General features: G+C 45.9%; 1 protein-coding gene across 8 annotated transcripts in view; it reads right to left on the reverse strand.

Annotated features, from left to right (window-relative positions):
* The window catches only part of RBFOX1 (RNA binding fox-1 homolog 1), a 1,203,461-nt gene that overhangs the window by 812,577 nt on the left and 376,954 nt on the right, over nt 1-13,930 (reverse strand). Inside the window, exon 1 of one of the 8 annotated variants that reach the window (XM_071444305.1) lies at nt 13,582-13,923. The exons of 3 other annotated variants lie outside the window; for them this stretch is intronic. In XM_071444305.1, the coding sequence (XP_071300406.1) occupies nt 13,582-13,584 (3 nt within the window). In that variant the 5' untranslated portion in view covers nt 13,585-13,923. Of the gene's footprint in view, nt 1-13,581; nt 13,924-13,930 lie in introns of those variants that run through there. 4 more of the 8 variants (XM_071444297.1, XM_071444306.1, XM_071444315.1 and 1 more) reach the window with 4 other exon arrangements.

The following is a 13,930-nucleotide window of genomic DNA, read 5'->3' on the forward strand; positions in this document are numbered from 1 at the left end:
AAGATGACAGAGCTTGAAGAGAGAGTTGAAGAGAAAATGTAAAGTAAATTTCTCCTTGGAAATGTAATTAAAAACCCTGAAGTGAAGCTGCACTATTTTATAACTGTGAATATACAAAAAAAAAGAAGAAGAACATAGCATGGGGAATACTAAAGGTAAGAAGATTTTCAGAAAGTTGGGGTCTTCCATCTTTCTGTTGTCTGCTGAGACATTATGTAATGGTGGTGATGCCACAAAAAGCTCAGGGAATATCTCCCAGCACTCCTGTTCCATTCATGAAGAGAAAAACTCCCCAACACACACACCTGAAGAACAAATTGATAAAGAAAATTTCTCCTTGGAAATGTAATTTAAAACCCTGAAGTGAAGCTACACTATTTTATAACTGTGAATATACAAAAAAAGAAGAACATAGGGTGGGAAATAGTAAAGGCAAGAAGATTTTCAGAAAGTTGGGATCTTCCTTCTTGCTGTTGTCTGTTGAGACACCATGTAATGATAGTGATACCACCCAAGGAACATCTCCCAGCACTCCTGCTCCATTCATGAAGAGAAAAAAACCCCATCACACAGCCCAGAAGCACAAATTGACATCAGCTCCTGAAGAAGAGGCAAGAGCCTTTTCAGACAGGGCTCCTGGGGAGCACACCAGGTGCTGCAGATCAGCACTGGGGGAACTGGGCTGGCCAAGGGCCACAATGACCAGAGTGGGGCTGGAGCTGATGGCAGCAGGGACCCAGGTGTGCCTGTGGAGCTGTGGCACGTCCATCCCTGGGTGAGGACAGTGCTGGCAGAGCCTGGGACACAGGAGCCACGGTCAGGGGGTCTCAGGGGCGTCCCTGTGCTGCCCACAGAGCTGGCTCAGGCCTGGGTTCCCTGGCTGTGCTGCTGCTCATGGCCACAGCTCCATCTGTTCCTGCACACCTGAGCAAAGCTCCATCTGCCCAGCCCTGCCCAGGGCAGCCTGGCACCCTGCCACAGCCCCTGACTGAAAACTGGGGTCAGCATGGTCAGCCATGCCTCCCAGACGAGGAATCCTGCATCCTGCACGCTCTGGGCCAGCAGTTTGCACTCTCAGGGAAGGGAGAGTCTTCTCCACAATGTCACCATGCTATTGATTTTTGAAATGCAAGGAAGACAAGGAACAGCTCATCTGGTTTTTATTACCGTGTATAAACAGTGGCAAAATAATCTCCAAATGAGAGAGACAGATTTGATTAGACACATCAGAGTTCAAACACACACCCTGGCTGGGCAAACAGGAGGGAGTGTGCCAGCATCCTCAAAATGCCTCACAATACAGGAGGGAAGCATACACAGGAAACAAAAATCTCAATTAGAAGCTAAGGTGCAATACCATCAATGACATCCTCATTTGGCAAAGAATTTCACTGTACACAGTCTGAGGAGGAGTTACACACAGGGAAAGCTGGGGTGTACATGGAGGTCGTGCCAGCCTTGGCCCAGAAATAAATCCCTTTTCAGGAAAGTATTTAAACTAAACAGGCCTGTATTGCCATGGTGTTACATCATTTACTATTTCTCTAATATTTCATCCCAGGGAAATTATTGTGTAAAACAAAAGAGCTGTATGACAAGAACATACTGACATCTGCTGGCTTCTCCAATTGCATTTCTCTCAACATTAGGATTTTATGTCCTCAGCAGGTTTTCCCCTCTCTAATGGGCTGCATAACAAATTAACATTGTCTATCTCTGAATATACAAATTAAACCAAGTATTCTGTACTTGCAAATGTTGAAGTGTGTGTGACATTCTGTGGTTAAGCAATTCACACAAATATACTTCTCTTCCATCTTTGACTTCTAAAGGATCACAGGAAATTACTTTTGCCTAATTTGTATGAAAACACCCAGTGATAGGGCACAAAATGTACATTCAAATAATTATTTCCCTCATTTCTTTCCAACAAAAGACCAGTATTTCCAATTTACTATCCAAAACTGTAGCTGGAGCTGTCACTCAGGCCAGGCTCATGATGGCAAGTATTGTTTCCCAGGAATGACCAGCCAATTAAAAGACCAGATTTTATTTTATTTGTAGCAGCACTGTGGCCAAAGGAGACACATAAAGATAACACAGAAATCACCTAGCACACCTATCCAGGGTGATACCCAAACACAGAAGAGAAGATCAATTATCTCTTACTGTTCACCACAATCAACTCAGGCATTTTGATAACCACAGCAGAGTCCCAAAGACTGAACAGCTCCCAAACCTCCAGCCTGCAAAAGTCAGACATCCCAGCTAATACAGAGCTCCTAAAGCAGCTCTAACCTGCCAGGCTTGTGAATAGGGAATATTCTGTAAATCTTCATGCACTTCTAAATTTATCATTTGAAAAGGGTGTGATAAATTCATTTAATGCTTGCTGCAGGAATCCTAGCTTAGCATTTCCTCCCTTGTGTGTGCTGTAACACAAAGTTATGGATGACAATTTAAACACAAAATAGAAAGAATTCAAAATCATAATTCACAGTGTCAGCAACTCAGATGTGTTGCATTTAGTTACTGAGGCATAAATTTGGTATTGGAAACAATGATGCAAATCATCAAATAATAACAGTTGCCAAGCTGTGCTGAGTGCAGATCATAAACACCTTCCTCAATATCTCTGTATTTCCACATCAACTATCAGCTGCAAGGTCAATTCCTTTTATCAGCTCATTAGCTAGACTCATTTCAGAGTTGTGAAAAGGTAAATGAAAACCACAAATTCACCTTTTGAATTCATTATTTGAGCACCTTCCTGCTGTATGCACTCGTGTGCTCTCCTGAGTGCATTGCCCTCCCATTGTGGTGCCAGGCAGGACCCCCCACACCCCAGTGCCAAGCATCTACAGCACTGTGTTACAGCATTCATCTGGAATTCCCTTGCAATTTCCTCATTTGAGACAGTTTATTAAATTATTTAAACTTCTTATATATTAAACATCAGCAGAGAAAATGCTGAGGGGAAAAAAAAATAAAAGAAAGGGGAGTATGTTATTGCCCTCGAAGTCTCCTTACTCTTTAAAAGGTGATTCCAGAGTCTTCAAATTCACAGATGACAAGAGGCAGCCTTCCAGCAGAAAGAGAGGAAAAATACATCTTTAGGAGATCCCCACAGGCAGTTTTGACCACAGGACCCCTGTTGGCCCCACTCAGCCCAGCACATGCTACTGCCAAAGCCATTGCACAAATACCAGAATTAAAAAATAGTAATAACAATTAAAAAAAGTTCAGCTTTCCTCTTATCAATTCAGAGGCTTCCAAATGACCCTCAAAGGTGCAGGCTCCACTGTGAGATGCCCTGGTGTGGACAGGCAAAGCTGATGAGGGAGGTAAGAGAAGAAGCACAAATGGGACATGACACAAGGACATCACAAGTGCTCCTCCTCCCTGTTATGATCAATCTCATTTCCTGCTGATTTCCATCAGAGCAGGTCTGTAGAGCTTTTAGGGCTCACTTTGGGGACCTTCAAAGAAGAAGAACCAGATCCAACCATGTGGCATTTTAAGCAGCAAATGCATGAGGTGTTAATACAACATAGCTCAGGAGTCATTTGCTCTGGCCCTGTGGAAACACTGGCTGAGGATGAGCTTCTTAAACAACACTGAGATCTGCTGATGGGACAGCTGTGATTCAAACACTGGGACAGCAACAAAGCAGCCAATTCACCACCTAAAATTCCCTCAGCTAATAAAGATGCATCCACTTGTGCAACCAATAGAGCATTCCTTCATTGGCCAAGGGTGAATCTCTCAGAGCAGGGCACATACGATGAATCCAGTTTGATTTTGGCAACCAAAAGTCTGAAATCTGCAGGCAGGAAGAGTTAATCACCTTTCTCTCTTACTCTCCATTTCTACCTCACTTGCATTTATTACTTCCTTGTGAACAGTATGGTCATGTACCAGGAATAGTTCATTTGAGAACTATTCCAAAGACTAGAGAAAACTTTATTCAAGCTAATTTTTACCTTAAGAACTCTTGATTAAGATAGCTTCACCCTGAGAAAACTTCAATAAATATTTTTTTGACATAGAAACGTGTCCAATCTTTTTGCTTCTTGCACAGTCAGTGACAAAATATTTAGTGGCTTCATTGGGGAAACAATTTTTTACAGTTTTAAAATTTCCTATCTGCTAGAAATACTCACATTAGAAATTTGGATTCATATTTTAGTCTACTGCTTTGTAACACCCCAAATATGGACAGAGAAATCTAGGTTACTTCTAATATCAAGGGAAACTTCCTAATTTCCCTTTAATTTTCCTGCTTGTAAAGCTGCAACACAGCAAACCCTCATAGTGACTACCAGATATATCAATTAAAAATTGCGTGTTTAAGGCATGTGGATAAAGGAGCACTGATATGAAGAGTTATTGTTTGATTCATCAACACAACTGCCCCCAAAGCACAAGAGTTGATAACAAGGCCAGAGCACCCCCCAGGCTGTCAGCCCATGCCAATCAGCCACGAGCTGAGCTGGTGACAGACCCTGGCAGGGCCAGCACAGCTCCGTGGGCACCACTGGAAAACAAATTTGCAGCTCCAGCCCAGGTAATGGTGCTGATTGGAACAGAGCTGCTGGGAGCCATGAACTTGGAGAGATTTCATTTTTACCTACATGTATTTACTGTGCTGTTGTATTTTCCTACATTTGATCACTTTGATTGCTTGAGTTTGAAAATGGTTTTGGATTACTTCTTTTCATTCCAGACAGGGTTTTTATCTGAGATAGGATTGTGACCTCAGTGTCCTTTACATCCCCAGGGTCCTGCAGACCCCTGTACACCACAGCACCAAAACTTCATTGTGACACACTCTGGATTCATTAGAGCAGAAAAGCACCTCATATTTAGAACACAATAAAGTTCCTGTCACTCTAGGACATGAAACAGAAAGATGTGGACACTGGATTTACCAAGGCAAAAAAAGAGAAGTTTAATTCTGACTCTCCAACATTTATAGATTTCCAAAAGTGCCAGTGGATTGGAGGGTGACAGTGCCACCTCTCCAATGACACTGCACAAACCAACAGTCCATCAAATTTCTCCTCCTCCATAAAAGAATGCAGAACAATCAGTTATTTACAGAAAGTGCATGAGAAAGTTCATTACAAGAATGTCAACATCAGAAGGCTTAGAAAATCTTAAAAAATCAGGGTGACAGGTTCCCACCTAAGCCAAGTTTGTACATAATGAGATTTCAAACAACACTTGAGTCCTTTCTAAAATCCACTCAGGTCCTTCCACACACACACACACACACATTTTAAAGAAGGCAGCTCTCTGGCTGCACTGAAGCTGCAGTTTGAGTCCATTCAAAAGCAGGAACACAACCAGGAGCACTGAAACAACAGGAAGGGGAAAATCTCTGGCTAAAAACATTAAAAGGCAAACATGTAAGGAGTGTTATCATCACAAGTTGATTAGAAACCCTCCTGCAGAGAAATGGCAGTTGCTGGAAACAAAACAGTGCCCGCAGTGCTTGAAGGGGCCAAACTCCTTGACTGCACCATTCTGCTTGTTTGGAGCAATGTGTCCAGAGAAGGGGTGACTGATCAGGTGCCTCCCTGGAGATGGCAGCCCCCAGAGTGAGGATGGAAGATCATATCTGCACCAAAACTGACTGATTTGGAGCTTTTTATCTGGGAGGAGTAAAAGATAGCTTCAGCATCAAGGAAGATGGGATTTTAGAATAAAGCTTGTGCAGGAGGATCTGGCTGTGCCCTGTACCCCAGAGAGCTCCATGCACCAGGGCACAGGTAAATCCCACCCTGCCCCACCTGAAAACTGGGCTTTAGGGCTGATTTTTCCCAGAGGATCCCTAATAAGCAGCTACAGCCAAAGATTCAGCACCGAAACAAAGTGAAAGCAACGCTGTAAAATAGAAATAACGAGACAAAAACACACATGAAAAACTCCCAGGTAATGTCAGGGACTGGAAAACAATAAGAATGAATTAATGTGGTTTGAAGCTGAGGACAGTCACAGGGAAGCAAGTGTGTGAAACATGCAATAGGGCCAGTTTGGGGATTTGGAGGAGCCCAGCACTGGTAATGGGCAGAGCAAAGCTGCTGGGTGCCCTGTGGGGCAGCTGCAGGCCAGCACAGCATCACGATGGCAACCAGGGCAGGGCACAGGTAAATCCCACCCTGCCCCACTGAAAACTGGGCTTTAGGGCCACAGGATCCCTAATAATCAGCTACAGCCAAAGATTCAGCACTGAAACAAAGTGAAAGCAACGCTGTAAAATAGAAATAACGAGACAAAAACACAAATCAAAAACTCCCAGGTAATATTGGGGACTGGAAAACAGTAAGAATGAATTAATCTGGTTTGAAGCTGAGGACATTCACGGGGAAGCAAGTGTGTGAAACATGAAATATGGCAAATTTGGGGATTTGGAGGAGCCCTGCCCTGGTAATGGGCAGAGCAAAGCTGCTGGGTGCCCTGTGGGGCAGCTGCAGGCCAGCACAGCATCACGATGGCAACCAGGGCAGGGCACAGGTAAATCCCACCCTGCCCCACCTGAAAACTGGGCTTTAGGGCTGATTTTTCCCAGAGGATCCCAAATAACCAGCTACAGCCAAAGATTCAGCACCGAAACAAAGTGAAAGCAACGCTGTAAAATAGAAATAACGAGACAAAAACACAAATCAAAAACTCCCAGGTACTGGAAAACAATAAGAATGAATTAATGTGGTTTGAAGCTGAGGACAGTCACAGGGAAGCAAGTGTGTGAAACATGCAATAGGGCCAGTTTGGGGATTTGGAGGAGCCCTGCCCTGGTAATGGGCAGAGCAAAGCTGCTGGGTGCCCTGTGGGGCAGCTGCAGGCCAGCACAGCATCACAATGGCAACCAGGGCAGGGCACCAGGAAGGGAGGGAGCCATTTGGAGAGTGCCCTAAATTAAGGAGTGGGAAAAGGGTCTAATATCACAGAAAGATCAGGAGGATATCTAGATCCATTCATCCTCCTGCTGGGTCACTCTGTGTGGCTCAATTCAAGCTGCACTCTGGGACTTCCTTAGCATTTTTATTGTTGCAGCTCAAAATGGGGATCACCATGTGGTAGATGACATTTTAGGCAGCTTATCTTCCATGCTGCAGGAAAGGACATTTAGGTAACTACTTACAGACACAGTGCACTGCCTGCAGTGGAGTGACACTATTTTATTTTTTTTTCTTAATCCTGGAGCTGCACTGTAGAGATTCATTGTAACAGGAGAGAGTATTTCACATTATTTCCTGAGATGCTGATCAGAGAGAGCCACCCAGCAGCATGACTTGAAGCTGATGCTTCAATGTCTCTTCCCACAGAAAAGCTCTGCTCTATGGCTAGAAACCACACAGGCTGTGCTGAATCAAAGGGAATGTTACAGAATTACATCCATTTGAAGACAAAAAGATTATTCTGAAAGCAGGGTTTAATACTGTATTCTACAATTTCATACAGGCACTGTTTACAGGTTCTTTATTGACAGTCAAAAATCATTTGCTCAACAAAATATCTCCATAATATTGCATAATCCTTAATTTAGGAATGAATGCTAACTACGAAAATATTGAATGAACAGGGCAGACAAAGATAGAATATTGGCTCTGACAGAGACTACCAAGCCTTTTTCCTGGATCAGTGCCATTCAACTTTGTCTAATTTCTCTCTCCTCAAACCCTAAATTACCAATCCTCTACAATATGTGGAAAAACTCAGACACCTAAGGGCCTATTTAACAAAATATATTTAAAAGACAAAACCAGAAACTCAAGAACTGGCCATCAGAGCAGCAGTGATGCTGATTCACCAGCCAAACCACTTTAGTGAGAGATGACTGCCATCAATCATCAAACAGACATAGAAAAGATATGTTTTTTTAAGACAACAAGATAATTACACAATGTTTTATTCTGAAACCCAGGGCTCTGGATGTGTTTGAGGTGCACAGCAGACTGTCAGTTTGGAAAGACAACAGCATTACATGTGTAACTGTTTTCTACATGTGTCCCTCATGTGCAAGCTGCAGCAAAGAGAAAAAAGCCATAAAACACCCCAAGGACAGATTACAGGGTGAGCCAAGCCCAGGGACAGCAGCTGCACCTCCCTGGGCTCTCCCAGCAGGGCAGCACACGTGGATTCAGTGCTTGAGCTCATGTGAACGTGGGGCTGATTAAAACACAGCAAAACTTTTCTCTTTTAGCAGGAGTGCAACTGTCCAACACAAGCACCCTTCCACCTGTACACAGAGCTCCTTCCACCTTCTCTACAGCTGCTCCAACTACAAAGAGTACTATAAAGTACTGTTAATAGTAAAAGTACTATTAATGAGTACTTGAATATGAAATGGTGCCACTTCCTTGTTTAAACAGCCTCCTAAATTTCCTACCCACATTTTCACACACTCACACCTTCAAAACAACACACTTTTATAGAGTTGGAAATTTCTACATCAAGTTTGAGTTTCCCTGAATTTCTCAAGAGAAAAAAAATATTTTCAGGCCAGCTTCTTCCTGCTCTGATCATATGTTTGCTCACAACTACTAGAGAGACTGAACTCAGAGACAATAAAACCCTTACAAAACTTATGGAAACAGCAGCCAGGAGAGCAAGATGTTATGGGTGTCCTCATCAAGAAAACTGGTCAGCACACATTCATACTTTATTTGATTCTAGAAGAAAATGCAGTGGAACAGTGATGAATAAATGCCCAAAGGTAAAGGAAAAGTTTGGATCCCAGCTATCACTGCAACAGACTCAAATAAAAGTCCAAAACACACAGAAAGCTGAGAGGCACTAACTCCCCACTCAGGCCATTCCCTTAAGAGTTGGATTTGATCCTTGTGGGTCCCTTCCAACCCAGAATATTCTGTGGGTGTGATTCTGTGCAGCTCCAGCTCTCACTACCATTGCTTTAGCACTGAGGAGCCTAAAGCAGCAATTTCTTGGGATGTATTCTAGGCTGTATCATTGAAATTCCCTTTTTTAGCACTGTGACCTCTCCTTGCTGTATCCTAAACTTTCCTGACCAGGGGTTGTGCACCGGAGGGCTGAAGCCAAGTGTGTTGCCAACAGAAAATCTGAGTTTTTGTAGTGTTTGTCCCAGGCAGCTGCACCTGGCCCTGCAGCCAGCCCTGTGCTGTTTATCTTCAAGTGATTCAGCTCTGCATGTTTGCCCTTTGACACAGCCAAGCTTTCAGCTCACCCTGCTGTATCCAGGCTCCCTCACACCTGCCCAGCTGAAGCCCAGCAATTATTTTAATGGATCTCACTTTGCTCACACCAACTGTGCTCTGCTGCTTCTGCACAGCCCCCCTGGCTGCCTGCAGCTCCCCCTTTGTGCCACAGCACTTCCCACTCCTGGGAGCTATCTGGATTTTAGGGCACTGAGTGGCAGAGGCAAGGGCTGAGGCATCTTCAGGGTAAATTCCCATTTTCTGTGCTCCTTTCAGCCATTAGCACGGGAGCTGCTGGTTGGAAACACGGCATTCTGGAGCTGCATCCAAAGTCGCAAAATGTTCAGGAGTTTTTAGCTGGCTTGGAGAAAACTGCCACAGAGCTTCAGTTTTATGTTAGAGACACTTAACCAACTTCTGAAAGATACATCTTGCAAAATGCCAAACAGCTGCTTTCCCCTTGAAACCAGCCAAACCAATACCTCACAAAATACCTTGGATTTTGGAATGTTCCCTAAATATTCTTCCTTCTGGATCTCTGCAAAGCACAAAATTTTGAGCAGAAGAATAGAGATGTAAAACTACACCTACTTTGCAGAAAATGGTATTTCAGCCTATTTTTGGCCCTTGATGCTGCCTGCTGGCCAGCTGTGACCCATCCTGTGAATCCAACACAACCACCCCTTCCTGCTCTACAGAATTACACAAACTGCAGCATCCCAAAAGGGATTTTCCAGCTCCTTTCAGTTTGAATCCTATTTTTATTGCATCAACTTGAAGGACACAAATAAAATTATCTAATTTGCAAGAAGTTGTCATTTCTGGCACAGTAAATTTTAGCAAAATAATAGTTATGAAGGGAAAGTGTAATAAATACTGAGAGCTTCATAAGCAGCTTTTAATCTTTAAAGCTGACATTCAGTATAGGTGATACCATCACAATCTACTGATAACTTCTGCAAGAATGCAGAACATAAACTGTGAGAGATGGCATTATACACCCCAGAAGGAGGACTTGTACTACAAAACAATCATGGGCACTGGAAAATTCTATTACTTAAATAAAAGGACAAAACTACTCATAAGAAAGTGCAACTATGCAAAGAACTCAAAACAAAGAAAAAGTTAAAAAAGGCTCCTCACTAATGACCTGGGAGAAGAGCCTCAGAGAGAGAGGAGCTTTCTGCCCTCAGCAAACAGTACAGCTCCAATTTGGCTCAATGGAGTCATCAGAAGTTCTACTACAGATGTTTGTGATTTCACCCTATCAAGACCAGAAACAGTCAGAACCCCTAATAAATGTTCTGATTGCCACTCTTGTAAGCCCTGTCTGTTTTCCTGCTCCCTGACTCTTCAGTTTTGTCCACACTCTACTTTTACAAGGCTGCGGGAGACAAGAGGATCCCCATCTCCCACATGAAATGGGAAGGAGTCAAGATCCAAGAATTAAGTAGAGGGAGTTCTGACATGCATAAAACAAACACATTTTTCAGCCACTAGATATTCTCCCAGGCTGTACTATGATATGTTATTCTTAATTATATCAGATTCATCTTTTTCAGACGAGTACACCTTTCAGTCAACGATATGCTTAAGGCAGCCATACCTTCAATAGCTGTAAATAATATTTCTTCTTGTGGCCAGCACTTAGGAGCTCTACCCTTTATGGTATATAATGAATGCCTCTAGGTAGATTTAAAAATCAGATCATGCCAGTTCAAACTACAAGGTGAAAAACTAACAATGGTGGATTTTTTAACTCAGCCATTGGTCTCTCCTCAATTTCCAAGCAGCTCAACCTCCCCCAGTGCCAGCAGATACTGAGCAGCTCTTTGGTCCTGAACAAAGCTTACCTGTCTGCACAAAGAGAGAGCAAGGGCACTATTTCCATTACATTCCTCCTAAAAACTAGGCAGAAACCTGGTAAATCCAGCACATTATACAGGGCTGGCAAAGAAGCAGTAGGTCTCCCACAAAGCAATGAGGAAAAAATACTGAAAGAGCCTGACTGCCATACCAGAGGAAGAGTTTGCAGGGAACAAGATAAGATTCTTTGGGAAATAATAGGTAAGAGCATTACCAAGAAGAAATAAAACTCATGGAAAAGACAGCAAAAGCAGGAAGAAAAGTAAGAGGAGAATGGGAATACAAAAAGCACACGAAGGATGCCATCAGAGATGACACAGGTATGGCTGATCCTGCCTTGGGCAGGAGCACAGACACTGACAGGAGTGCCTGAGTCCCTCCTGGCCTTGCTGTTCATGTTCAGCTTCAAGGGGGCTTTGAGCAGGGAGCAAGGAGACGCTTCAAAGCCACCAGGCTGGCAGCCATGGCCTCAGGACATAACGCTCCCCTCCCGTGCTGCAGCAGCAGCAGCCAGAAGGGATCGTGCATGCAGCGTGCAGGCATCTCTGGAATGAGTCTCAGGGCTGGGAATTGCACCTGGCAGCCCTGCATGTGCATCCTGGGCTGGAAATGGAGCACACTGTGCACAGGAGCTCACCACCCTGCTCTGCTCCTCCACACCTGACTCCTGGCAGTATTTCTGTCAGTAAAGGGCAGCCTTTCAGGAGAGCCACAGCAGCACCCTCATCACGTCAAGGACACCAAGTACTTCAATTACAAGAACTATAAAAATCATCAACATACTGAGAATTTTAGTCATTGCATTTGTCAGCTCCATTACTGATACTCGGCTAAGTACTAATAGAAAAAAGAAACATAGTCTTGACATTAGAAATACAGATTTCATTTCAGCAAATGCTGGATCCTTTGTCTAATGTATTTACCAGAAGAATAAACTGTAAATGAGACTTGGGGAGCTAAGCCTTTAAAGTCTGCATAAGACAGCAAGTAGATCTCGACTATAATCAGAATTCCTACATAAAAATAGCTTCCTCAAAACTCAGTACTGTAAAATGTTCCAGTAAAAGTAAATAAAAATCAAATATCTGCTCTAAATCACTACTACAATCCTGATAACTGCAGCACGTGATATCAACCACTTTCCTGAAAACTAAATGGTCTATTGACATACGTACTGAAAATGCACACAGCCCCACTTCTTCCCCACAGATACCTCCTCAAGCAGCTATGACTGATTTCTAAACCTTAATTATTTGATTGTGAGGGCTAGCTCTGTTTTAGACTGCAATTCATCCACCATCATCAATCTCCACCACAGAGTGACAAAACCTTGCTTCTACTTTTACAGCCCATGCATACAACTGTTTTCACACTTCCCAATGACAAATGAAACACACAGTATCTTTCCTCTCTTTAGCATCATCGACTCTAGAGAAGTGAAACGAGGTAGTTGACATTCTTGGGACACCACCAGCACCGTCTGCTGTGTTTTATGCTCCATCTCGCCTTAAATAAGCTGAATTTTATTTAAAAACAGTCAACGCTAAACTTACTTCAGAATGTAACATACTACACCACATTTGCAATTCACAGAGTAGATAAACAAAAGCTGCGGATTTGGACAAGATCTTTCACACTTCGCTGATGTGAATCACTCCAGTCAAACTTCAGACCACATTCGTTTCACCATCTGCGCGAACCGTGTTAAGTTGGCAGCTCCGTGTCCAACAGCCACATCCCAGATTTTGGAAGCACAGGACGCGTGCCACTGTCACATCCCAAACCCCTCTCCCAGGGCACAGCCCTGCCCCTGCTGAGAGCGGCATCCCAGAGGAGCTGCCTGGGCACTTACACGGGCACAGTGTCACTGCACCTGCACCGAACAGCTGTTAACACCGATACTTCCCTTCCCTGACAGAGGCATGCAGGAGAAAAACGGTCTGATGAATCGCCAATAACATCAGCAAATACCGAGGACTTACAGGCAGGTAGTTTCCCGGCAGTTAAATATCTGCACTCTTTGAACGAGCAACTCGGCAGAGCCCCGACTGCCCATGTTCCTCGCCGTTCCCTGCCTTTGGGAGCCACCTCCCGTGCCGCCCTTGTCCCCGCGGCGCTTCGCAGGCGACGGCGGAGCCGGCGCGGTGCCCAAACCCGCGGGCATCCTTCAGCTCCAGCGCCGGAGCTCCGCGAGAGCCCCCCCGGCCGCGGGTGCGCATCCCTCCCCTCCTCTCCCTCCCTCCGCCCGGGCTGCCCCGGGAACTTTCCGGCCGCGGGCAGGAGCGGGGCGGCCGCATCTCCGCGCACCTGCCGGGATGCTCCGCGCCCCGATGCTCCGCGCACCTGCCGGGATGCTCCGCGCACCTGCCGGGATGCTCCGCGGCCCCGATGCTCCGCGCACCTGCCGGGATGCTCCGCGCACCTGCCGGGATGCTCCGCGCCCCGATGCTCCGCGCACCTGCGGGGATGCTCCGCGCACCTGCGGGGATGCTCCGCGCCCCGCTGCCCCCCGCGCCCCGCGGCCCAAACTCACCATAAAGAGGCGAGCGGAGGCGCAGGGTCGCGGCTCTTCCCCCGCGCAGGGCGGGCGGCCCCGGCAGGCAGGTGGCAGCGGGACGCGGCTCCCGCCGCCGCCGCAGCCCCTTCCCGCGGGCAGCGCCGCCGCCCTCGCTCTCTCGCTCACCGCCGCATGCCGCGCCCCCCGCCGCCGCCCGGCTCCCCCCGGGCTCGCCGCGCTCCGGCAGCGGGGCCCCCGCCCGGCCCGCCCGCGACCTCGGCGGGCGGCGGCGAGACCCCGGGGGCGGCCCCGCCGCGGCGGTGGGGGGAGAGCAGGGGGCGAGAGGCGGCTCCGCTCCGCTCCGCCCGGGCGCGGCCGGCGGGAG

The sequence above is a fragment of the Agelaius tricolor genome, unplaced genomic scaffold (assembly GCF_023055355.1).
Source record: "Agelaius tricolor isolate 1412-34295 unplaced genomic scaffold, bAgeTri1.0.p SCAF_19, whole genome shotgun sequence".
Classification (NCBI taxonomy): Eukaryota; Metazoa; Chordata; class Aves; order Passeriformes; family Icteridae; genus Agelaius; species Agelaius tricolor.